At 41.1% G+C, this 17,788-nt stretch overlaps 1 protein-coding gene across 1 annotated transcript in view; it reads left to right on the top strand.

Annotated features, from left to right (window-relative positions):
- Window positions 1-617: 617 nt before the first annotated feature.
- The window catches only part of LOC131831182 (uncharacterized), a 59,884-nt gene continuing 42,713 nt past the window's right edge, over window positions 618-17,788 (top strand). Inside the window, exons 1-2 of the mRNA XM_059173367.1 lie at window positions 618-702; window positions 2,874-3,052. Coding sequence (XP_059029350.1) covers window positions 618-702; window positions 2,874-3,052 — 264 coding nt within the window. The remainder of the gene's footprint in view (window positions 703-2,873; window positions 3,053-17,788) is intronic.

Genomic DNA, 17,788 nt, shown 5'->3' with positions numbered 1-17,788 from the left:
GCAGCGCCGGCCGACCGCGCAGCCCCAGGGATGGTACCTGTCTTGCACATTCCTCTTCCACGCCTGTGAGGAGTGGTGGCGTTTGTCTCACAGCAGAGGTGCGACTCTGACACGGTGTAAGATTGGTGGCATAATAAGAAGACAGTGATCCAAGGAGAAAGTGTGAATTCGAAAAAGAAATCATTTTTCTCTCTCCTCTAGCTGTAAATAACCTCACCCACAGCTCCCTACTTTTCAAAACTCCAGGCCAAAGAGCTAGGGAGGAAGAGTTTGCTGGAGAGCTTGTCTTTTAAAGGACGTCATCACCAAAGAAATGTATTTGCAAAAAACGTGGATTTTCAACCTCGTTCATTTCCTGAAACAAATGGTTCTCTGGACTCTCGCTTCAGGCCGTTTGTCTTCTGTGTTCTAGAAAGCAAGCGAGATTGCTGGGCTGTCCAGGCCAGGAAGGCAATGGCCAGGAGTTTCTTTCTCCAGGGCGGGGAGATACTTAGGGAAGGACTTAAGCGGGGGGAAAGCTAATAATATTATTTTTGTAAAATACTGCAGTTGGAAAAAGAAAAGCCCACAGGGGGAACCTAAATCATAACCAAGGAAAGAGAAGAGCTTAGTGATTAATGACAAAGACCGCTCATGCGCAGAGCCTCCTGGCCACTGAGGCACGCCGGGCTACTCGCCATCGAAGCTGTGGTCCAACATCAAGTGAGAACTTGCTACACATATGGGATCTCAGGGCTCATCCCAGACCTACTGAATGGAGAGAGCAGTCTAACAAACACACCGGGTGATTTGCATCTACATTTAGTTTGAGGAGCACTGTCCTAGGACATTGCCCTATTTTTAGCTCCCAGTAAAATTAGTAGATAAGTAATAACAAAACCAGGAGGGTTTAACTGTGTACACTTTATAATTAGTTCTTTTAACACACACACACACACACTCTACAATGACTATATAAATAATCTAACATGGAAATCATATAAAAAAATCTAAATTCTACACTTTATAATTAGTTCTTTTAACACACACAAACACACTACAATGACTATATAAATAATCTAACATGGAAATCATATAAAAAAATCTAAATTCTACCAGATCCACGTCCTCCTGCAAAGGATGTCAAACCACCATCACAACAGCAGCAGCTGTTTGGAACTCAGCAACTCCCCGTGTATCGGGATCATGTCCTAACTCTGAATGTGAAAAACTTTCCTTTAATATGATGACACCACGCCACAGCAGGACCATCTGTATCCCTGCCCCAGAGAGAATTTTCTGGTTGACCAAGTTATGTTTTTGGCCAGCTGAAACTCAAGCCTAGCCTGATCAGTATCAGAGAAACCCATATGCAGTCTGTGTAAGCAAGAGGAAAATGACCTCAAGGGGCAGCCCACTGCAGCAGTACATAAATAAATTGGCAGATGTGTCAACTATGCATATTAGTCCAGAGTGCAGTTCTTTGGGGACTAAAGTCCAAAGACAAAGACATTTGTGGGTTGCCGGTCAATCTGGAGCATTTCTTCTAATTTTTCTGGATGTGTTTTTGACAGGAGCTTAAGGGCAGTTCAATAAATTAAAATGCATTTACATGGCAATGAAGAATTATCTTGACACACAGAGTTATTTAATTACCAAGGTGCTTTGCGTGCTGCTAAAGTTAAGACTGTGTCAGCCTTTCTGGGACAAATCTTTATTTTCAGGGCCATGTGGCTCAGCCAGGAATGATCCCCTGGGTTGGAGCTTGTCATTTATAGAAGAGGAGTCTCCTCACTGACCCCCATTTCCATAGACAGCTCTAAACAGATCGGTAATCTCAATGTCAGACATCATGATGAAGTCAGCGCTGCTGAGGCCAAATGTCCCCCTTCAGGGATGTGGCCTCCCTCTCAGAGGAATTGTAAATGAAGTCATACCCCATTTGCAATCTTCAAAGCATGTCAGGGTTGTTGTCTGTCTGAGTGACATTCAGAGAATTTTCTTGAGGCATCAAGAGGTAGGCGTATGATGAAAGTCTGTTTCCACGCTGGCAGCATCAAAGCACAATTGGTAAATGGTGACCTCATATTATTAGGGACAGGGACAGTTTCCCCCAAGCTGTGCACCATATTGATCATAGAGGGAAGGGGACACCTCTGAGTCCAGGCCCCAAGGAAGTCACTCTGAGAAAGAGGACAGGTACCTGGAAGTTCAGGGTCAAACCCGCAGCACTAAGTTGGACAGGAAAGAAAAAAGGATAAAAACATTTGTGCCTCGGCTTTCCTAGAATTTCTGTTTACTTCCACGGTCAGAGGATTATCATTGATTTTGATCAGAAAGGATATGGGCAACAGATATATTAGCATGCTTAGTTCCTCCCGTGAGCTAACCCAGGTCGTGGAAGACAATTATCTTGAATAAAAATGAGAGAGAAAAGCCAAACATTGCCCATCTCCCTTCCCTTGGATCTAAGTCAAAATATGTTAAAGATTTAACTTGTTAGTATAGACAGTGAGAATGGATAGACTTGAGTCATCCAAGACGAGAGCTGACAAGACCACATGGTAGAATACAACGTGTTCTGCGTGAAGAGCCAGAAATCCTGGGTCCCACGTCTGACTCAACTCCTCCTGAGCTGTGGGTCCTCGGAGAAGTCACTTTACCTCTCCAGCTTTCATTTTCCTCATCAACGTGAGGGACTGAGTCCCTAAGGAACGCTCACATTCATTCCAGCTGTAGGATTCTATTTCATTTATTCTGTGTATGAGAACCATAACCCCACTTTCCTCCATTCCTTCTGAAAAGCAACAACCTTTCCAAGTGGATTGTAAGTTGTTTTTTTTTTTTTTTTTTTTTTTTTCAAGCACTGAACTATCCCAAATTCATTTCTCTAGGTCCTGACATCTTGACTCTGGTGGTGGGATCTGACATCAGTCGCTGTCCCAACACCCCGCGGCCCACCTGCCGCGGCTACCTACATAAAAGGACTCACTCCGGTTTTGTGAAGGGTTGGAGGAAGAGGTGGTTTGTGCTGAAGCATGACGGCTGCCTCCACTATTACAGACATAAGAAGGTAAACTGAGAAGTGCCGTCTGTCCATTCCCAAAGTGCTTTCTCATAAGGTACCGTGTTGTAGGATTCTGGAAACAGTGTTCTCTCCTGTGACTTTTAAAGTACTTTTCCTTCTTCAGAGGTCCCGAGAATTGTAATTTATTTTCTCCGCTGCTGCATAAATCAAGGCTGGCATAAGTTTCTATCTCGTTTATTCCTATTTTCAGATCCTCTGTGAAAATTTCCTTATCAAAGCCAAGAAAATAAGAACCAAAGTGCATACCTAGTACCCTGGAGAAATCAAAGCGGGCTAAGGCAAAGTACAGCTAACATCTCGCTGGACCGCAGCGCCCGAGCGCGGTTCCCTAGGTTACAGGGATTGATGTCAGCGAGGCTTCTGAAGCCTCCGAGAAGCTGCCTAGAATACCTTGTTTCATTTCCCAGATTTCATCAAAGCAGCGATTTTTAACTATAGGTGAAGGTTGGAATATTTGGGGAAATGAGCAGATCCGATTCTCCTCCTCCCGGGCGTTTCTCAGCACACCAGGGATGGGGACTGGCCCAGGGATCTGGGGAAGGCACTTGGGGTGATTCTAGGGTGCCCTTCACACGGTCAGCCTGTGGGTCACGTCTTGCCCGCAGAAGTGTTTTTTCAGCCCTACACAATATGGCATTTAATTTGTTTAATCAGATGCAAATATCATAAATGTCAGAGATTTCCCACAGAAGTCCCGATTTCCAGCTTCTCTTGAAAAATTTCCAAGCAACAGTTGGTGGGGGCTGAATAGTGACTCCGTCCTCTAGGAGCTTTTGAGCTGTCTGGTTCAAGAGAGGGCTGACTCCTTCCCACTGTCTTCTGACCTGTTGGCTTCACTCTGAACCACAGGTGTGATCTATCTCTAGTAAGTGAAGTAAGAACAGGAGTTTGGCTTGTTTTCCTTACATACGACACAATCTTTATTTTACATTACCCTAGTTTCTCCTTTTTTTTTTTTTTTCTTTTTGTATTATATATATAACATGCTTAAAACCTTAATTCCTTTCTGGATCAAAGAAAGGAGTACATCAATAAAAAAAATCAATACCTTTTTTAAAATGAGGAATAACTTTGCATATCGAATCATTGCGAAGAATCCCTTTTCCTAAACTGTGAGTCATTTATTTGGGACATACACGAAGAGGTGTCTGCCTTTTGTGGGAATGTGAGCTATTGCCACTTTGAAAAAACTCTGTCTCCCTCCAGTGCAGGAAAATAGGATTCTCTGTAATCAGGATGAGAAACGACAGTCCAGGCTTGTTCTCTCTATTCTGACTGTTAAAGTAAAACAGACCAGAAGTTTCCAGCCTGGGTATTGCTTCAGAAGCCCCTGAAGAGTTTTCCAAAGTATATGCAAAGACCCGTCTCCTTCTCCCTCCCCACCCCCCAAGGGGGTCTTGGAAACTTTATGTTCTTTTTTATGCTTTTTCAGGGTAATTCTCATGCAACTGATTTGTAACCTGGGCGAGTCCCACGGCAAAGTGTGTTCCCGTCTAGAGTCAGAAGGCAAAAATAAAAACAATAATGCAAGCTTACCAGCTTTTCTTTCACAGGATAGATAGTTCTTTATCCTTGGAATGTGTCCTTTCTACCTTTTCAGTGATAATTTTTGTTTTTTCTTGTGAAACAGTGACAAGACAATGCTAGCTTTTCTGGGATGGCCTTCCTCAGCGAAACAAATAACATAAAGCAGCCTATGTCAAGCACCCCATATTTTAAGCTTCCTGTTCTTAAACTCAGAATGGTTCCTGGATCCAGTGCTCCAGGTCTGAGTTTGCCAGGTGGCAGTCTCGGGACGGGTGCTGCCTGCAGATGTTATGTTTGGCTTGCACAATGTTTTCATAAATTTTTTAATTAAATGCATTCAGGTGAAGCATGTGCTGTCCAATTTGCCATAATCCCTACTACTCCTCATTTCCTTACACTGAGTCCAGTCATTTAAATTACCCAGTAGGCCCTGTAAAGGTTCGAGTATATGAATCCTGGGGTAGAATTTATGTGTAGAATTGGAAGTGTGGCGGTATCGTGGTTAAAATTAAAAGGGTGTTCTGTGGTGTTTTTTTTTTTAACTGTTTCTAGTCCTCTTTGGGAAAGAAATGTGGATTTATATAGTTTGGACACAGACCATCAATGCCACAAGTAGGCTTTAGTGTGGAGATGGTAGAATACGAAAATAAGGCTTTATTTTGTTTATAAAGGACCAAAATCCAATCCCTTGTGGAGCTGCAAATTCCAGAATATATTATGTCTGATCTTTATAATAGATAGCAATGATGGAGAAGAGTTAAAGGGGCATAATAAGAACATAACAGAATAAATTGGCAGAAAATGAACTCAGCTATACAGTATTCACTCAAGCAATAAATATTTATCGAGTGCTTTTACAAGCCAGGCATTATGCTAAACTCTGGAAACACACACTACAAAGACAGGGTACCTGCCCTGTTTGTGCTTATGGTTACATAGGACAGACTGGTATTAAGGAATATATTCACAAATAAATTTGCAATGGTGAGTAGTACTGTAAGTACAATGACAGGGCGAGGGAGAACAGTAGCAGTCTGGATCTAACCAAGAGATACAGTAACACAGTGATTTAAACAAGGAAGTTTGATATGAAGAATTGTGAAATTATGATAAAAGAATAACTACAGGCTATAAAAAACAAAATAAAAGCAAACAAAAACAAAAACCTATCTGGTACCAAGGGGGAGTACTCAAGCAAGGACAAACTTAGAACTACTTCTATCCTCTCCAAGGCTGGGGATTCGGATCTCCTGGGGGAAAGGTAGTTGAATTCATGGGCCAGCAGGGCAGCCCACTGGTCTGCTGGGCCAGTCTGAGAGAACAGTTACAGAACAGAAAGGAAGCAACCCTTTGGATCACAGAAGGGGCAGATGAACAGAAGCTGGTAGCCTGTGCATGGGTATGTGACAGGAGTGAGGATGCCCGTGTGGACTGGAAACCTGGAGCATAAGGTGTCCTTGTGAGGAAGACTATGTCTGGAGGGTGGTGGGTTGGGGAGGGCAGGAGACAAATCTAGGGGGGGTGGAGAAGTGAACACAGGGAATCAGTATACCGGGGTTGGTAGGGGCGGGCAGAGACCTGGAGCATAGGAAGGACGTCCGCGTGGAGAGGGCTGAAGGAAGGTGATCACTAGGCCACACTGGGGCCGCCAGGACTCAGGGTCAGCACGTTGGGACAGAACACCCCCATGTGTCCACATACCCACACTGCTAGACCCGGTCTGAGCCCCTGGAAAGACCAGGAGCAGGCTTCCTCCTACAATGTGCCTCCAGCGCCCTCTACCGAAAAAGCTGAGCACCCACGTTTACTGTAAAAGAACTATGGAAAGGCATTCCATCCACTATTGTGGTGCACATGCGAAGTGAATTTGGAGAGGAGAATCAGGAAGCTCACAATTGGCACAAAAGTAAAAGGAAGGGTCTAGTATAAATTAACAAAATGGGAATTCTGTAATGAATTCCTTCTTGAGGATGTAGCATTTCACCTGAGGCCTGAGGATTGAATAAAAGTTAGCCAGACCGAAAGTTGAGATGAGCATTTTGCAAGCAGAATAAATATGTGTGAAGTCCCCGAATTGGGGGGTGGGGGGAGCTTAAAAGTCTGAAGATCTCGGAGAAAGCCCCATGTGGTTAAACCAGAGTGCAAGGCGGTAGGCAGGGAAGACAGCAGGTCAGGTTAAAGAGTTCAGCAAGAGGCTGGTGATGTGGGGCCCAGAGTCAGTGACAGGGATATTTGGATGTTTTCCTAACCATAATAGAGAGCCACCAAAATATCTCAGGCAAAGGAATTTTCAGAAGATCTTTCTGTTCTGTGGAGAATAAATTGGAAGAGCACGAGAGTTGAATAGAAATACCAGTTCTAGTGCCATTTTAGCGAGAAGAGGTAGTGGTCTTGATCGGAGTGGGAGTAATAAAGCCGAGTGGACAGATCTCCAGATATATGTAAAGCTAAAACCAACAGATTTGGCAATGAATTCAATGTGGCAGAGAAAGTAGATATAAGGAACATTGAAGGACGACTTCAAAGCTCTAGCACAAGTAACTCATTGGATGAGGTATCATTTACTGAAGAGGGAAGAGGTGACAAGGGTACAGGGTAAGGTGAGATCAGTAGTTCAATTTGAACAACTATGGAATATAGAGAGAGAATTTGTAGTGTTGTCTATTCTACATGTTACAGTATGGTACATATATATATATAAATTAAATATACATGAATTATATAAATTTAAATTAAATATTAAAAATAAATATATATTATATATTATGTAAAAATATATAAATTATATAAATTTAAGTTAAATATTATTTAAAATAAATAAATATATATATTATTTAAACCCACAGAAATTGATGAGATTGCCTAAGGAGAGAATATAAAGTGAGATGAAAAGAGAGCTCTCAGCTTTACCCCAAGGTGGACAGAGTAGAAGGAAAAGGGAAGGGTGGTGGAGAGGGGTGGCCAGGTGGCCAGAGGGATACAAACAAACGTGTGCTGGAAACCAAGATTTTTGAAAAAGTTCCAAAAAGGAAGGTTACCAGTGTCTTCCAGTGTCGCCGCAAGACCACGCTATGATGAGTATTAGGAAGTATCCATTAAGTTTGGCATGAGGCAAGTCCTTGCAAATTTTGGTACGAGAAATCTGGCTTATGCAGAGTGAAACAATTCATTAGTGTGAATTGGAAAAGTGTAAGTAGCATTTGTAGACCAGTCTTTTTTTTTTTTTTTTAAAGATTTTATTTATTTATTTGATAGACAGAGATCACAAGTAGGCAGAGAGGCCGGCAGAGAGAGAAGGGGGAAACAGGCTCCCTGCTGAGCAGAGAGCCCGATGTGGGGCTTGAAACCAGAATCCTGGGATCATGACCTGAGCCGAAGGCAGAGGCTTTAACCCACTGAGCCACCCAGGTGCCCTGTAGACATATTAATATAATAAACATATAATATATTTTTATCCCCAGGGGTACAGGTCTGTGAATCCCCAAGTTTACACACTTCACAGCACTCACCAAAGCACATACCATCCCCAATGTCCATAACCCCACCCCCCTTCTCTCCACCCCCCTCCCCCCAGCAACCCTCAGTTTGTTTTGTGAGATTAAGAGTCACTTATGGTTTGTCTCCCTCCCAATCCTATCTTGTTTCATTCATTCTTCTCCTACCCCCTTAAGCCCCCCTGTTGCATCACCACTTCCTCATATCAGGGAGATCATATGATAGTTGTCTTTCTCCGCTTGACTTATTTCACTAAGCATGATACGCTCTAGTTCCATCCACGTTGTCGCAAATGGCAAAATTTCATTTCTTTTGATGGCTGCATAGTATTCCATTGTGTATATATACCACATCTTCTTGATCCATTCATCTGTTGATGGACATCTAGGTTCTTTCCATAGTTTGGCTAGACCAGTCTTTTGAAAACCTTGTCTCTGAAAGTGACTAGAGAAGCAGTGTGATAACTGAGTATGCAGTTCACTTACAGTTAATTACTTATATAATTGGGTTTGCATCTACTATCACCATTTTTGCTTTCCACTCGTCTCTCCGTTCTGTTTCTTTTCCTTACCTTTCTCGCCTGCTTTCATTAAATAGTTTTACAATTCCACTTAACTTGGGAGTTATTAAGTCTCTTACTATTCTTTCAGTGATTATCAGAACTATTACAACATGTGTTTAAACTTATTAGCATTGAATATAAATTTGTACTTAACGCACTTTTATGGCCATCACAGCATGTAATTTTGCCACACCCTAAGTAGTAGGTGTTACCATGTATTTTAATTCCATATAACTTGCTAAGACACTATTAATATCCTTTCATACAATCAATATTCTTGTATTTATCTACATATCTACTTGCTCTGTTGGCATTCATCTGTCCCTGTATCGTCAAGCATTTCACCTGGCAACATTTTCCTTAACTTCTCCATAGAAAGCCAAAAGCACACTCTCCTTGTGCTTTATTCTGCATAGATTCCTCTCACATACTTCCCACTGTCTAGTTTAATATCAAATCAACCCCCTAAAAGTTCTTAATTTTCATAATTGTATTTTCAGTTCCAGCTTTCATTTGACTTTTCTTTTTTTATAGTTTCCTGCATAAGCTGAAATGTTTCAACTTGAACACAGTAATCACAGTCATGTGAAATTACATCCTTTATAGGTCTGTTTCTGGCACCTGCCATTTCCGCAGTTTTGTTTCGGCCGGAATGATAAAGGCTAGTCCCAAATCATCTTCCTTTAATCAGCATGAAAATAATTGTAAGCAACCTGTAGTCCTTGTGAGGGTTGGCCATTTTTGTCATTCACCCAGGGTCATTCCTTGCGGGTTCTAACTCAGAGCATGACTTATCAGGACCAACCTCTTCAGGGGGTCTAAACTCCATGAAGTACTTGAAAGCTGTTTTTAGCTTCTCAGCCTTTTCAGATGAAATGGCCCCAGTGTTGGGCTCCTCCCCTGCTGGGTTTTAGCCCCATTATACTTCACTGTTTTACAAGCCTTCCGAAGTATTTGAAGAGCCATTTATATGTACACTTCAACTTTTCTATTTTTCTCAATGATAGAGTTTGTATTAATTCGTCTGCCATTAATTAATCTGCTATTACAAAAAAAAAAAAAAACAGTTCTAATGACAGCTGAAAAGGAAGTATGAGGGAAAACTTGTTTTGTTATTGTTTTTCTGGTATAAGATACCAAAGGGTGAATGCTGCGGAGGGTAGAGTCAAACAGAGAGGGGGAAAAGTTGAAGATACAGATAGAGGAATAACTGATGGATATGTTTGCCTTATAAGCCATCTATCCTAAAATTCGGGTGTAGCTAGCCCATAGGTACCAGAAGAGAAATTGAATTTTGTGAAGGATAAGACTGAATGTTCAACCAGGTTAGAAACAAAATAAGGCATTCTCTGTATATTGTAGCAGAACAAGCTAACTTTTGTCTGTCCTATGAGTCTATGTATGCAAGAAACTAAATGTGGGTGTGTGGGGGGAGCATAGTGGGGACTGGGAGACGCTTCACACACTGGGCTTTACAATGCCGTGCTTTAAATACTTGTCTCTGTTTCAGGAATTCTGATCGCCACAGCACATTTACTTTGCTATGTTGGAGGAGGGACCCAGGAGACTAAATAACACACAATAGTGTGGGAGACTTCATTTTGAACAAAGAGTAAAATTTGGAGCATGAAATAAGTTTGGTTTTTTATGTGTCTTGAATCTCTTTGTAAATCTGTTTGTCACTGATTTCCTTTTATGAAAAGAACTAAATGGAGACAAGGTGAAGTAGAGTAAGAGTGTGGGTTTTGAAGGCCAGTCTAGCTGTACAGCCCCCCATTTTTGAATAAGTTTTTATTACAACTTTTAGTAAACCACCAGTTGCCAGGAAATAAGTAACTCCTAGTGTTCGCCCTAGAATTGATCCAAGAAGCAGAAGAAAACCAGGCTCACAGAATTGGTTTGATTGGGCGGTAGAAGGAAATGGCATAGGCATTTCTGAAGGCACCCTCTGGTTTTGCTTATCACCGGAATGTTTCTGTGCCTTTAGATGTCCAGGTGACTATATGAGGAGACAGGATGTTGGAGGGCTGGGGAGAAGTCTGGCAAGAGCATCAGTTGGGTTAATCATTTGCATATGGAGTTGGCACCATATGCCATGAAATAAACTAGGAAGAATGGAAATTACAAGAGAAGAGAGAGCTAAGGCCAGGGCCATTGGTTTGTGGACAGAGCCAGCCAGAAGTCTGGTGCAGCAGTGAGGATCTAGCATTTGGGGTTGATCAGGAACAGACAATGAGACAAGAGAAGTCGTATGTTCCCCAAGGCCAGAGACAAATGTGTTTCAAAAAGATAGGTGTGGTCAGTGGAGTCAAATGCTGCTATGAATTAATTTCCTGCTAGATACAAGCCTCTTAGAGGAGGAGGGACCTCCCTTGCTATAGCTGGCTTTGTCTGCCTACAGCTTTGATCTTACTTTTTCTAAATCTAAAGGCATATTTCTCTCTGCCATCCCAAGGGGAAATGCCCTTGCAGGTATATTTCTTGTAACTTTCTCTCTTCTCCCCTTTTAAGGCAAACTCTGAGAGTTATCTAATGGAGTCTTTTACTTTCTTTCTTAATTCACTGCAATCAGGTATCTGTTTCTGTTCTCGCGTGGCTGTTGGAATTATAAGCATGCCCAGATTATCCAGGAAAAGAGTGTAGGATGATAAAAGCAATGGGCCACCAACATTTCATGGGGCATGATGTCTTCCTGATAAGACTCTTATGTGGATTAAATTACATAATATTTTTAAACTAATAGTTACAGGGTCTTACACATACTTTCAAATACTAGATGCTATCTCCTTGGCCCATTTTACCCTATTCTAAGTAAACTGCCTGTGGTCACATGGGTCCTAAGAGAGTATAGATTCAAACTCAGGGGCACCTGGGTGGCTCAGTGGGTTAAGCCTCTGTCTTTGGCTCAGGTCATGATCTCAGGGTCCTGGGATCGAGTCCCGCATCAGGCTCTCTGCTTGGCAGGGAGCCTGCTTCCTCCTCTCTCTGCCTGCCTCTCTGCCTACTTATGATCTCGCTTTATCAAATAAATAAATAAAATCTTTTTTAAAATCAAAAAACAAAAAACAAACTCAGGTCTGCTTGGCTAAAATGCCTGCCTGCCTGTCAACTACTTGGAAACCACAGTTCCTGAACCACTTTCCAGGTTCACAACTCCAAGCTGGACCTTACCCTGCTAATCTGGTTTTACCCTAGATATCAGCCTTTGCTGGCTGCCCAACCCACTTGTCCCCACATCATAACTGTGTCAACCCCTAGAGAAAGTTGCAGGACAAAAGAGAGGCTAAGGTTAAGAACTATTAGGTAAGATTTGTGAACATTGTCTACTTCACAGGATTATTTTAGGCAAATAAATATCCAGTCGAAGGAAGTATGCTCATAGCATTCAGAAAGAAGGGAATATTTGAGTCAGTAAATGCACATGGTCAACGTAAAAAGAGGTCTGCAAGTTCTCAGTAAGATCTCCAAAAAGCTCATCTTGCAAAATTTCAATACCTCCTTGAAACTCATTTGTAATTTAAGAGATGCCCAGTAGGTGGTGCCACTTACTCACAGATGGTTTTCAGAGCTACCATCGGATCAGAGTTTGAACCATAAAATTCTTGTTAATGCAGAAAGAGATTGGAAAATGAACTTAAACCAGCTTCCTCCTTTTCCCAAATAGGAAAATGGGGATTCAATATTATATAACTTACAAGAGAAGGTCCATCATTTGAACCATGTGGCTGACATTCAACTAAACTTCTCCTATTTATACTACATTCCAGCCTCCAACTTTGGGTAATTTCCCCCAAGAAGACCATGCACTGTCACTAAGCAGCTGGTTCTGGGTTAGGAGGGTGCAAGTGTATGTAGGAAAAATTCTGCCATGAGAAGACCACATTCTTCGGGTGCTATTGTATTGGAGCTATTTATCTGGTATTATGAAGTCCCATTTTTAAAAGGACATTTAAAATCACCTTTTACCACCTTCTGCATTTTCCCCTAAAACAAAACCCCACCTGGGGCTTACTTTCCAGGCTACCCCAGTCCCTGGCATTCTGGGAGCTAGAGGCAAGATCATCGTGTCATATCCACTTCCAAAAGACATTCCCGGGAGAAATCCACATCCATCCCATTATTGGCAAAATAATTATTGAAAACTTCATTTATGCCAGGATTGAGTTGTAAAAATAGTAGTCAAGACCAACAGTTCTCATGGAGTTTCACTTTACTGTGGGAAGAGATGGAAAAGAGACAAGATAAGTTTAGACACTGACAAGTACTTGGATGTGACAGGGGCTCGGGGAGGGATGGGGTTGGGGAACCATTTTCAAGGAAGGGTCAAGAAAGCTTGTCTGAGAGGATGGTATTTAAGATAAGACAAAGATCAGGAGGAATGATATCAGCAGAGGAAACAATTAATACAAAGGACCTGTGGAAGAAGCATTAAACAATTTTTAATCATTATATCCTTAATAAGTATTGGGTAGTTCATCCTATTGCATCTTGAGACCTTCTACCTGGTGTAGAGAAAGATGCTGAAGGCACTAAAGTTTAAAAGAGGGAAGGGGGAGGGGCCATCCTGGGACAGGGCAGGCGTGTCTCTCCCTAGTGCAGAGGTGGGGGAGAATTGTGTGTGTGTGACCCTGGGCTGCGGGGATGTTGCTGAGAGGAGACATCACAAGCAAGCAGGAAAGATTTACTAAAGGGACAAACAGAGGGCCCCAAATACAAATGGTAGTGCTACAAAGTAGCTCTTGAAAGAGCTTTTAAAATAGCCTGCTTACTTCCACCTCATTGTTTTTCAAAATGTAGCCTGAAACCCACAAATTAGAATCACCAGGCACTTGTCACATACCTTTGGGCGTCACATCAGGTTTTTCAAATCAGAATTTATGGGGGTGGGGATTATAATAAGCACAGATCTATTAGAATCAGAATATGCATTAAAACACACACACACACACACACACACACATAAATGTCATACACACTAAAGTTGAGAACTGATGCTTTGTAGAATTTACATTTTACCAGTGTTTTGCCTCCTCAAATAGTATGGCCTTCTATTTCTGCTAGTACAGGCGCTGTTCTTCAAAGTAGGAAAAGGCTAAAACACCTCCAAGAGAAAAAGGGAAGATTAATGCATGACAAAAAACCTGCAAAACATTAGGGAGTTTTAGAGACCTTTAGTAGTTCCCTTTATAAAAAACATATAGGTCTTTGATAATTTGTGGGGCTTTTTATCTATAATACATAAAGGAGCCCTTTTCTTTCTGGATTTGAATAATCAAAGGACCTTAGGTTTTCTTTAGGGTATAATATTATTTTTCCTATGAATGATGTAATTTTGTGGGCAATAATGTTCTCTTCCTGAATCTCAAGAGCATTGAGCTCTCAGCTCATCCAGGTCTTGGGGATACATAGGAAAGAAAGTTCCATTAGTGAAACTGTGGGTTGGGAGGTTGTGATTTTAACCCCTGCAGTAGACAACAATGAGGACATGGCAAATGCGTTTGGAATGATGAGGGAAATTAGTATGTTCCTCAATCCACTGGTATCTTTGTATTTGATTTAGAAGACTATAGCCAAAAAAGCATAAAGAGTAAATTTGGACTTCTTGCCTGCCCACCTCCCATCTGTAATTAGGTACTGAGGTTTTGGTGCTTTTTGTTTTGTTTTGTTTTGTTTTGTTTTAACTAACTCTTCTACTTACGCAACCCCAGTAAACCAACAAAGAGTAGGATTTCTGGTTGCCCGATATAGACTGATATATTTAATGCTTGATTTCTTTCTTATTTTTATCATCAAAAATTTAAAGAGAAAGCATGTAACTTCTTTCTTCCATAGATTTTTCGAGTAGGCTATAGTGCCTAACAGTAGCTGCAGCTATAGTGGTGGGACCTTGGGAATGATGTTCCAGAAGCCCAACAACCTTTGCTTAAAGACTCTTCAACCAAAATTCACACCCTTCAAATGCTTTAACCAAAATGTCAGAGGCTTCGTTAGAGTGGAAATTATTTTATGGCTCCATAATACATGATTTTCCCCCCAGAATAGCCTTATCTCCTTATTTCAGTAAAATATCTGCTAGACTAAGCAATGTCCACAATAGCCAAACTATGGAAAGAACCTAGATGTCCATCAACAGATGAATGGATATATATACATGTATATACAATGGAATACTATGCAGCCATCAAAAGAAATGAAATCTTGCCATTTGCAATGATGTGGATGGAACTAGAGGGTATTATGCTTAGCGAAATAAGTCAATCGGAGAAAGACAACTATCATATGATCTCCCTGATATGAGGAAGTGGAGATGTAACGTGGAAGGGTTTGGGGGTAGGAAAAGAATAAATGAAACAAGATGGGATCGGGAGGGAGACAAACCGTAATAGACTCTTAATCTCACAAAACAAACTGAGGGTTGCTGGGGGGAGGGGGGTTGGGAGAGGGGTGGTGGGGTTATGGACATTGGGGAGGGTAGGTGCTATGGTGAGTGTTGTGAAGTGTGTAAACCTGGAGATTCACAGACCTGTACCCTGGGGGCTAATAATACATTATATGTTTATAAAAAAAATTTTAAAAATATATCTGCTAGACCAGCAAAAGGAGAATCCATAAACTAAAGTTTGTGAATTTGTTCTTCACAAGAAATTCTTAGGGTACAAGTTTAAGAATGGACAATTAAGGCAAATTATTCAGAAAGACATGCTATTTGCATTTTTCCCTTTGGGATATGTTTGTCATCATCATTTACATGGAGGGTATTTGCTTACAGATCTGCTCTTTGCCTCAGAATTAGGATAATGTTTCCATTTAAACTGAGTCTTCTTGTCCTAAATATTGCATAGTGGCACGGACTACCTATCTCCTGTTTCCTTGGGCCAAACACAATGACAAGGCAAGCTGAACTGTGGTCCCCAAATCTCTTGTGTTCCATTTTGTGAGATGGTCAGAGGTGTTTGTATAGTGCAAAGAATTAAGATATTAAAGGAGTTGCCTAGAATACCACCCAACAAATTTTAAAATAAAAAGCTTATAAGCAGAGTATCTGCTCTTGCTGTGAAAAATGTGTTCTGAAAGCACAGAAGGAACATTTGCAACTTGAAACTTCTCATCAGAAATTGAGAGAACTCAAGGTCAGTGTAATATTAATTCTCACCCAGCTCTTTCGTCTAACAGATATCAAGTTGCATTTGAATCTGGTAAAGAGACATGAATTTAGGTCAGGTTAGCCTTCACAGGACAAGTTTCTTGAGAAATATTCTGTACCCATGTATTAAGTCTTGAGTACCATTAGGTTATTTTAAGGTGAAGATGACCAAAACTTGTTTTTTGGTTTTTTTTTCATAGAAAAGGAAATTCATTTCTGGTAAGTTGAAATTGCCTTTGAATAATTTATAGGGAACAGAGAATTCCTCAGATCTCATATCATCAGCAGCCACTAGATTGCCTTGTTCTGTAATAGGTACTCTGGGAACTGGAAAGCTAGAGTTTGTTAGTATAATTTCTAACCAGAATCTCATACAGGTTAATGGCAGGTTAACGCATACAGGTTAAAGGCAGGCAACATTTAAGAAATGGCATGTCAAAATTACGTAAAAAGGAGGGGTGCCTGTTTGGCTCAGTGGGTTAAGCCTCTGCCTTCAGCTCAGGTCATGATCTCAGGGTCCTGGGATCGAGCCCCACATTGGGCTCTCTGCTTGGTGGGGAGCCTGCTTCCCCCTCTCTCTCTGCCTGCCTCTCTGCCTACTTATGATCTCTCTCTCTCTGTGTCAAATAAATAAATAAAATATTTTTTAAAAAGAATTACATAAAAAAAATCTTAAAAAAAAAAATTAGCCTCCATATAAAAGATATTCTCTAGACTTCTTACCATGATGTTAATATTCATTCCTCCATAGTTCTCAGCTAATATGCCCCATTTTCTCCTCCTTTTCACTAGGTGGGGAGGTAATAATAATAGGAACAATAAGATAAAGTATTATAGACAAATAAAATGAAAACAGCTTAATCCAAATAAAGTGAGAAAAGACCTCTGATTCATTGCTGACCAACTCCCTATTTTTTCTCCCAAATATCAGAATTCTTTCTCCCAATATATTTTTTTTAAAGTAAACTCTATGCCCAATGTGGGATTTGAACTCATGACCCTGAGATCAAGAGTCATACCCGTCATACCCTCTACCAACTGAGCTAGCCAGGTGCCCCTCTCCTAGTTTTTCAGACCTAATGCTGAATCACACTATCTTGAATCCCATTCAAATCCCATTTAGTTATTTATAACCTTGTGTCTTTGCCAATATCCCATGTATAGTCATCTTGTTCATTACTCTTGCTCTTACTGATCATCTTTTGTGTGCAAGGGACACAGATAACATTAGTGTGAAAATGAAGTTGAATAGGACAAAGCTCCTACACTCACAATGGATGGTGACTGAACTTAAACTTGTAGCTTGAGTAGGATTTCTGCGCATATAATGTGGGAAAAAATTCCAGATGGAAGCTTGAGGAAAGGCTGGACAAGAATGTGCTTGGACCCAACCAAAGAGCCGTCAGTGGACCAATCTGATTGCACCATGAGCTACTTGGGGAAAACCAAAGGAGATTTAGGTTGTAAAGATAGACCAAAGCCAAATAGTAACAAATCTTAAATTCAGAATAAAGAGCTGTACCTTGTTTGGGTGGCCATGAAGATTCACCGAGTTGTTTTGAACCCCAGAAGCATACTGAAAGATAAATGGAGCCATTCTTTAAGACTGTGGGGCAGTATTGGGAAGTTGAGTTATACAGTGACTTAGAAAGCTTTGCATTAATTCAGGCAAGAGATGAGACAATGAATTTGGGGGATGGCACTAAGAATCAAAGAGAGAAAAACCAACTCAGATACAGTTATTCATCTGCCATTCCAGATTTAATCTTGCTATCCCGTACTGCTCTCACCAGTATCCCACCGTAGACACCATCCTTCACAGTGCCGTAACCCGTGTCTTCAGCCCATAGATACGCAAGTTCTTAACCTGGAGTGCAGAGACCCCTGAGAGCGTAATATTAAAAGGTTCTTGGACTAGGATGGGGAAAAAAGTTCCACCTTTATTTTTACTAACCTCTCACTGCAACTTAAAATTTTCCTCAATTATAAAATA

This window comes from Mustela lutreola, chromosome 5 (assembly GCF_030435805.1).
Source record: "Mustela lutreola isolate mMusLut2 chromosome 5, mMusLut2.pri, whole genome shotgun sequence".
Taxonomy (NCBI): domain Eukaryota; kingdom Metazoa; phylum Chordata; class Mammalia; order Carnivora; family Mustelidae; genus Mustela; species Mustela lutreola.
The sequence above is the reverse complement of the archived record's forward strand: the minus strand, read 5'-3'. Positions and strand labels throughout refer to the sequence as shown.